Source organism: Gobio gobio (assembly GCF_949357685.1).
Source record: "Gobio gobio genome assembly, chromosome: 12".
NCBI classification, from domain to species: domain Eukaryota; kingdom Metazoa; phylum Chordata; class Actinopteri; order Cypriniformes; family Gobionidae; genus Gobio; species Gobio gobio.
Window position 1 is genome coordinate 527,845 of NC_137105.1, and position 8,955 is coordinate 536,799.

The 8,955-nt window shown below is 42.5% G+C and overlaps 1 protein-coding gene across 1 annotated transcript in view; it reads right to left on the bottom strand.

The window, feature by feature from the left end:
• Positions 1–8,550, bottom strand: part of mgab (MAX dimerization protein MGA b) — a gene marked incomplete at its 5' end in the record, with an annotated part of 67,267 nt that extends 58,717 nt beyond the window's left edge. Inside the window, 2 exons of the mRNA XM_079832196.1 lie at positions 6,208–7,329; positions 8,543–8,550. Of these exons, the coding sequence (XP_079688322.1) occupies positions 6,208–7,329; positions 8,543–8,550 (1,130 nt within the window). The remainder of the gene's footprint in view (positions 1–6,207; positions 7,330–8,542) is intronic.
• Positions 8,551–8,955: the final 405 nt, after the last annotated feature.

Consider the following 8,955-nt stretch of genomic DNA (forward strand, 5'->3'; position numbering starts at 1 on the left):
CAGCAGAAAAAAGGACTCGACAGTGAAGATCTCTAAAACATTAAGAGTGCAAAACAGACAAAAAAACTCACACACACACACACACAAACTCATTTTTACATCCAGTCTTACATGTGTGACCAGTAAATGTGCCTGCTGTCATACTGGAGAAATTAAGAAAATACACTTACTAATTATAATTGATAGACGTTATCTCTGGCAAATTCTATCTTTACCAGCCGTGTCTATATGAGAGAATATTAAACCATTTGTATGTGATGCATTTTTGCTACTCGCAATCCAGAAGAGCGAGAAAGCGAACACACACCACCGTCAGCTTAATGAGGGATGGCCAAGACAAGCTTAAACTTTAGGGATGTGCTGTGATATTAATCTATTTATTTTCGATGTCGGCTTCCTATAGCCGTGTTCGTCGAGCTCATCCTTCCCTTCATTTCTCCCTAAAGCTAAACTTATCGTCAGATTCAGTGACTGTTGTAAAGTCTCTACTGTTGCTGAACTGCGGGATGTGTTTGATAATAAAGAGATATTAAATGCACAATAATCTGCGCAAGAGACGCTGTTTCCACCTTCAAGGCGGCTTGTGTGTGTGTGTGTGTGTGTGTGTGTGTGTGTGTGTGTGTGTGTGTGTGTGTGTGTGTGTGTGTGTGTGTGTGTGTGTGTTTATACTTTAGGCTTCGTGTGCGCGTCTAAACCATCAAATAAACAACAGATAGCCTGTGCCAAAATGACCGGGTTGGAGAGTAGTTATTTTAACAGTTTATATCTTAAATGGGCGTAAATAGTTTGGAGAAATAGGAGAATATGATATTATTAGTTCTGCATTCGGTCTTAAAGGGGCAGCGTCTGATAAACCTGCTGACGATTGAGCCATTCATTTTCATTCGAATCGAACAAAAGGCAAATATTCACATCTCTTGAATGAATAACTTTAGCTTTTATAAGCATTAATCTATCAATTTATACAGTGAAAACTATGCAGTGTTATTTTACATTTCATTACTTTATTAGATTTCTTCGTAGGTTTGTTCTTTAAGTAATATTAATGTTAGCAGATCTTCCGAATGCCTGCTATTGTTGTTCAAACATTGCTGTTTCTTTTGCTATAGATATTTGACCTTTCAGATTATAAAGCCATGTTAATTATGTTCTTAATTATGTTTTTTTTTCTTTTTTCATAAAAAATAAATGTAGAGTATAAAAAAAAAAACGAAAAGAACACCGTTAAGGCCTGTACACACCGGGACGAATATCGCACGCGCTTATCGCCAGTGTTTTTCGTGCCGTTTTTCGGCGCATCTTGAGTGTTCACACCCAAGCGATTTCCACTGGCGCTGCGCCGAGTGAGCGTGCACATTCAGTCGATGCGCTCCCGGTACACAAGATGGCGCTGCGGCACTTTACGCCTCTGACACTCGCTTGTCACACAGAAGGAGAAGAGAGACAGTATTTACGTACTTGCCAAAACCACAGATATATTATGTTTATGGACAAAACCATTCACACACTTTTTGCTATCTGGCAAGCAGCATTAGCAGTTCATCTTCTTCTTTGTCTACTTACTACTTCTTCTTCGTATCAGTGTGTGCTCGGCAAGAGCGTTTTGTGCTCGAGCGCCACCAAGTGGTGTTTTACTGTCACTTCAGCAGCTCCAGGCACGTGAACAAAAGCGCTGATCTCATTGGTCGGACAGTTTTTTACGCGCTGCGTCAAAATAAAAAAACGAACCGAGGCGTTTTTTTAAAAATGACGCTTTTACGCCTGGCGTTTTGCGCGTCGGTGTGAACACTCACATTGGCGCCCATTGTTTAGTCCCGAGGCGTTAAACGTCGGCGATAAACGCGTGCGAAAATCGTCCCGGTGTGAACAGGCCTTTAAAGTACCGGATCGATAAGCAGTATCGTAAGAGTAGTAATACCGTTAAAGCGATGCCCATCCGTATCAGTAATACAGTGGACATTAGTAGATTTGGTTAGCATGTTGATTTATGGTGTGCGCCCCTAAAATTTCTGGTTGTGCCCCTAAAATTTTCAGTTGGGGGCCATTGGGCTCCTAGAGAAAACAGTTAGCCTGGAGCCCTGCATTGTGTTTTTGTGTGTATAAGTGTGTGTGTGTGTGTGTGTGTGTGTGTGTGTGTGTGTGTGTGTGTGTGTGTGTGTGTGTGTGTGTGTGTTGTTTTGTCTGTTTTGCACTCTAGATGTTTTAGAGATTCTCCCTTTCACTGTTGAGTCCTTTTTTTCTGCATCCTGGCTGATTTGTAGATTGTACGCACACAAAAAAAACAATTTCCCATTCATTTCCTATGGGGGTCATTGACCCGAAGGTCCTAAGTGTGACTATTTTTTTTGCAGAGACGTGAAATGGCATTCTGCGGCGAGATTCACGCGAATGAGGCAGCGCGAAGGACGCGAATTGAGCTTTTTGAACATGCGAATCGCTCAAGTTGAAAAATCGGAACTTTGGCGGATATTTCGTGCCGCGTTAACCAATCAGGAGCTTGCTCTAGTAGTGACAACAATGAGGAGAAAATCTGTATATTAATATCTGGTTCAGACAATATGATTATCACTGTGAGAACATTAAATGACATGAAACACAACCCAGTCTCTTTTTGTTAAATGCAAGTTTATGTTTGATCAATAATACAAAAGTATAAGTAAAAGGTATAATAAGCTACACATGAAATAAAGCAAACAATTCAGTCAAACATTCAAAGTCAGCGCTAGTCGGCTAACGTTACAACTGCAACGTACAGTTATAGCCTAAACATATAAAGTAATGAAACTTCACTTTGCCTTCGCCGCTGATCCGCTGGAGCTCACAACTCCACACACGCCAGATCACATGTTCAAATAGGCACTCTTTATATAAATAAACCACTGATTTGAGCTTTAAACAACTACATTATCGACTGAAAAAGTCTTAAAACTACGCTTAGTCACACATTAACAGGAGATTTGAACAAAAACAGACGTGTAAACACAGCCCATGTCAGACATTTCTCAACGAGACGAGCCGCTGGCAGAAGCTCCGCCCATGAGGAGAATCACGTCTGTTGAGCAGAGAATGCAGGGTTTTTCCTACATTGAACATTTTTTGGCGGCCGCCAAAACAAATTTTTGTCCCGCCAAAGCTTTATTTGATGAGTTATTGTGATTTATGAGTGATGTAGAATAGATGCTGCGCTTGAAACTGAGTGACAGAGAGAACGATCAGAGCTCTTCTGCTCGCACGCTCTCTGTATTCAAAATAAGCATTCTTAGCTTTCTAATATTTCACATATTACGTTAATCAAGAGGTCGGAAGACCGAATCCATGTTGCACGTGGCGCTATCTTTTTATAGAAAAAGGATGTTTTCCTTTAATTACCGCTGGGTGTGAAATGCGCTCAAAAAACATTGACTGATTCTCTGACCAGCTGACATTAAGCATACTTTAAATAAACGGGAAACAAATCCTATCCGGTTATGAAGTATTTTTTGTGTGTTGACAAATCTTTCGCGATGTTCTAACAGACGGGATTCACACACAAAGCGTCTGCTAATGTCCGATTCGCCACCTAATGACTCCTTTGAACCAAATCATTTTAACGACTGGTTAGAACAACTGATCTGTCCAACACTGAACTCACGAATCAGTTTAATCATTTACTCTGAACACGTCTGAAATAAGAACACAAGTGTGCTTACACAATTTAGCAAGAGTGGGTGTAAGAGTTAGTTTTAATTATCCACAGTCTTTCAGCTTATTTATGTTCATAATGTGTAGTAAAATAAATAGCCTATAAATCACTTAGTTTAGACTGGAGTGAGGTGAACCCAGAACAAAGTTGTTGTTAGCTAGCTGATCATTTTATGAAATTGTATATGGCAGAAAATTAGGCTATTTGTTCATTTTTTTATTACTACTTTTTAATATTGATATGATTATATACCAAAACAATTATCAGTAAATAGTGTAAAAATGAGGAACAAAAACAAACATCAAGGTATCCCACATGGAAAAATACTATAGTATATTATAGTATTTACTACCAGGGCTCTACATAGCGACCATTTTGCGCGCATTTGCGCCTGAAAATTACTGCGTGCGACTGTGAAAAAATATTTAGGCGCACTGGTGCGAGTGACCCGATCGATTCTCATGAATAAATGTAGCCTATAATACAATCGGAACAAAAACTACAACTGCCAAAGTGCATCAACACTGACTGAGCAACAGTTGCGTTTCGTTCTGCGATCGACTGCGTGTCATGCCTTCTGTCAGCAGAGCATGTGCAAAAAATGTGTGCGACGGACTAAACTTCACAGATAGTTTACAGGTGAAACGGGTGAGACGCGGCCATGCGCACTTACCAGACGCCTCGCGCTGCTGATGTTTATTTGCAGCCAAATACAAATTAACTAGAAATACCACATTTGGATTATCATAAACAAGGTCGGAAATTCGGAAAGTCTTGGGGCAAAAATGCCACCAAAAATTAATTACTAAATAATAATTTAAAAAATCCCCTGTATCAGTTCTTGATTTAATCTTTAGGCTATCAGCTTCAGTCCACAACTTCTCTCGTGTTTAAAAATTACTAGATGTATATATGAGTGAGTACATCATGAATCCATTTTCCAAACCGTGTTTTTTTATCTTACCCTGAATCACTACGGTACACATATAATACGTGTTTATATTCTGACTATTTTATTCCAGTTTGGTTCGCAGCGCTGCGGAGGAGCACAGTCCCTGCGTGACTCGCCATAGACACACACAGAGAGAAGTAGATCCGGCTGTTCTTCCGCGAGACGCGTGCAGTTCTGTTTAAGCGTCAGAGCGCCTAAAGTTACGGACTGCTATTGCTCCGAGTTGGCATTATGCAAATGTTATACTGACCTTGTACAAAAGTCCAATACACAAGCTGATGTTAAGTAACAACATTTTAGCCACTATACTGTTTATTTCGTGAAAATCAAAACTACACCAGAACTGTTGCGCATCTCCAAGCGGTTCGATTAGAATGAATCTGCGTTTGAACGATTGAATCAATGACTCACACATAGACTTGACGCGCCACCTACTGGCGGTTTTATTTTCATATTTATACTTTGCATGAACTTTTTATTTAAAATATAAAACTTTTAAAGTTTAACTTGTAGGCCTACATAACCCATTTCTAAATTCAAAAAACATACAACATTATTTACCCATGAGCTGGGCCGTCATCTTAAACAGTCTAAAGAGCGCTTCAGATGGAGCTGCTGTGCCACTTCTACACTGCAAAGATGGATCTTTTGATGCTGATTTCATTAGATTGGTAACAGTCTGATTGTGTCTTATTGCTCTAACTGAATTTATTGTTTAAATTAACATTTTAAAAACAACTTTTTTATTTTAATTGAAGAAATTGATAAGATGATCCATATATTTAATAAGATTAGAAAAAAATTGCTCTTATAATGGTAAAAATGCCCCTGGACATTAATTTAAAGGGACAAAGATAGTCCTGTAATGGGAAAGTTATAATTGGAATGTGTGTTATTGATCAGAAAGTGCTCCTAATTTTTTTTAATTATGAGCACAAGTGCTCTTCAAGAAAAATGTTTGCGTAGAGCCCGGACTACACTTTGTTAATTTACTGTAGTATATTTACTATAGTACGGTTCAAAAACACTATTACTAGTAACACTAGTATTACAATAACACTAGTATTTACTTGAGTAATTTTACTATAATATACTACAGTATTTTTTCATGTGGGATCAAAATAAGATAAGCAAAAGTTACAAACTTTATTTGAATTTATTTGAAATGTATTGTCAGTATTGCGCTTGCAGATCACGTGGGTAGGGCACTTTTTTACTGTGCGTGCGTGTGTGTGTGTGTGTGTGTGTGGATGACCATGTCTGTCAGCCACCACCGAAGACCATTTTTGACCCAGGAAAAACCCTGGAATGTCACACGCGATTCGTGCGATTGAAGCGAGTAAACTCAAATGTTCAAGTGTCCACCTTCGCGCGAATCGCGCCCGGTGTGAACGCCACATTAGACTTTTCAAATCCTGTCCCTAATTTGTTTAAGTGTTCATATACCAAGTACCAATAAAGTCACCAAGTTTCAGACCATTCCGATGAAGCTACGATGATTTTTAACATTTTTTATTTAAAAACATTGGGGTCAGAATCGGCCGAAGAGCCCCAGAGGGTCAGATCGTCATACCTGCGGTGCTGATGTCCAGCGCTGTGATTGGTCGGAGCGAGGCCGAGCCGGTTCTGGATGAGGCGAGTGCTGGGCTCGTCCTCTCTGAAGGCCAGCATGAAGGGGTTGCAGTCGATCTTCAGCCGGGGGATCTGGGGGTTCTGGTACCGGGTCACCGTGATGAACTGGGCCTGAGGGAAGCTGAAGCTGTGAGCGGGGCCGGAGCGCTCCGGAACCAGGAGGAGCCGCGGCTGATAGCGGCGCAGGGGCCGCAGGAGCACCCCGGAGTCCGGCCCCGAGTGGGTCAGCTTCACCGTGTAGAAGGACACCGGGCCGCCCATCCAGCGCCGACCCGGGGCCGGAGAGTCCGGATGCACACACTGCGGCCGCTCCGGGTGAGGCTCCGGGGCCCCGTCCCGCTCCCAGGTCCCCCCGGTCCAGCGGAGCCGGAACTCGTCCAGCGGGGCGAAGGCCAGGGTCAGGGAGTAGCGCAGCTCAGGGTCCAAACCGCGGAGCCGGAACCGGCAACAGGGGAACATGCGGCGGCCCCGCTCCGTCAGGAGCATCTCTGTGCCCAGGCTGAGGAAGCGGCTCCAGACCGACTCATTCTCCAGCTGGACCTCCACTCCGCCCGCAGGGGAAGCAGGTGAAGTGGGTGAAGCGGGAGAAGCAGGTGAAGCTGGAGAAGCGGGTGAAGCGGGAGAAGCGGGTGAAGCGGGTGAAGCGGGTGAAGCGGGAGAAGCGGGTGAAGCGGGTGAAGCGGGTGAAGCGGGAGAAGCAGGTGAAGCGGGAGAAGCGGGAGAAGCGGGTGAAGCGGGAGAAGTGGGTGAAGCGGGAGAAGCGGGTGAAGCGGGAGAAGCGGGAGAAGTAGGTGAAGCGGGAGAAGTGGGTGAAGCGGGAGAAGTGGGTGAAGCGGGAGAAGCGGGTGAAGCGGGAGAAGTGGGTGAAGCGGGAGAAGTGGGTGAAGCGGGAGAAGCGGGTGAAGCGGGTGAAGCGGGAGAAGCGGGTGAAGTGGGAGAAGCGGGTGAAGCAGGTGAAGCAGGTGAAGCGGGTGAAGCGCTCAGCGCCGGGTCCGGTTCATCATTTCCCAGCATTCCCTCCATCACTGCGGGACGCTCCGGCTCATGATTCCTGCATCTGAAACTGATGAGAGACAACACCGCATCTCATTATACCACACTCACATTAAAGGTGCAATATGTAAAATTATAATAAGTATTAGGGGTGAAACGATTAACGGTTTCCCATAAGGCTGTGCAATTCATTGAATTTCGATTTCGGCTCCCAACCATCACCAAAATAGCACAATCGAGAAAAAACGATTATTGTGCCATGTTCAGTTCTGCACTCTTCTTTAGTCTTGCGTTCTGAATGAAACATCCGCCCTCCCGAAGCCACAAACTGTCTCAGGTCGTGAGTCTCGTATCATCCGCTGGAGTTTAAGAACTCGCCGCGAGTAAAGATGGCAGAAGGAGGGCAGTTACAGCAGTGTTTGGGGAGCAAAAAAGGCAAAACCAACTCCGTTGTCTGCAGTGATGGAATATCGGCGTTATAGATAAACGCCGTTACTAACGGAAGTATTTTTTTCAGTAACGAGTAATCAAACGAATGACTGTTTCAGGGTTTTTCCTGCATTGAAAATTATTTGGCGGCCGTCAAGACAAATTTTTGGCCCGCCAAAGCCTTATTTGATGAGTTATTGTGATTTATGAGTGTAGAATAGATGACTTTTGCACTTGTGATACGGCCGTGTTAACTGAGTGACAGAGAACGAGCAGAGTAGGGTTGGGCGATGTCCCCTAAATTGGCAGTTGACGATGTTTACAGTAAAACATTGTGATGGTCGATGATATCGTCGTTTGGGGGGGGGGGGGTAATTATGTAAATAGGTAGATAATATACTATATCTCTTTAGGCCTACATAAATACTATTTTCTACTTTCTACTTAAAACTATCATTTCGTTATTTTTACTAACCCAAATAATGAATCATCCGCTAGGTTGCGCACGTGAGGGGAAAAAAATAGTTTCCTTCCACTTAAGAGTTGAGCTCTTTTTTTAAATATATCTCTTTACATAAATACTATTTTCTACTCTTAAAAAAATAATTTCGTTATTTTACTAACCCAGTGTTTTGGATGTGAATGCTGTTGCAACTTGCACGTGAATATTACCACAGGAGTGAAGCACAAAGCTTTTAGCCTAGAAAGGAAATAATGGTCAGAGAGCTCTTTTTCATTCTGCTTTGCGATCTGGATCTGGTCACTCGATTTTCCGTGAATTTTAACAATAGGCCCAGTCCATTTTATCCCAATGGACATGGACATCTCGTTTCTTTTCATAAATCTTCACTCACGTCGCCATTTTCGCAGGGCATTATATCGTTTCTTCCTTTCGTTTGCTTATAATTAAGTCTATTAACTATTCACATCCTTTACTGTGGGAAAGTATAAAAAACACTCTAGGACGAATACCTTTTTACTTCAAATTGTATTTAACACAGTTTGTTCTTGTTATTAAACTTGGTTAGGCGCGTCAAGAATAGCGGTTTATTTGAATAGCGCATTTCACACACACGCCGGTGATTTTAGTTTTGTTTTCTCTGGCAGTGAATAATCAAACATTGCCTAAATGTCTTGCCCTTGTGGAAGATAAAATCCGCTCTTCAGAACTTTTACAACAAGTGTTGCCTTGAAACATCAGGAGAACACATGAAGATGAAGATATTCGAGAAGTTGTCTATCCAGCTTGTGTCCCGCATTCCTCTCA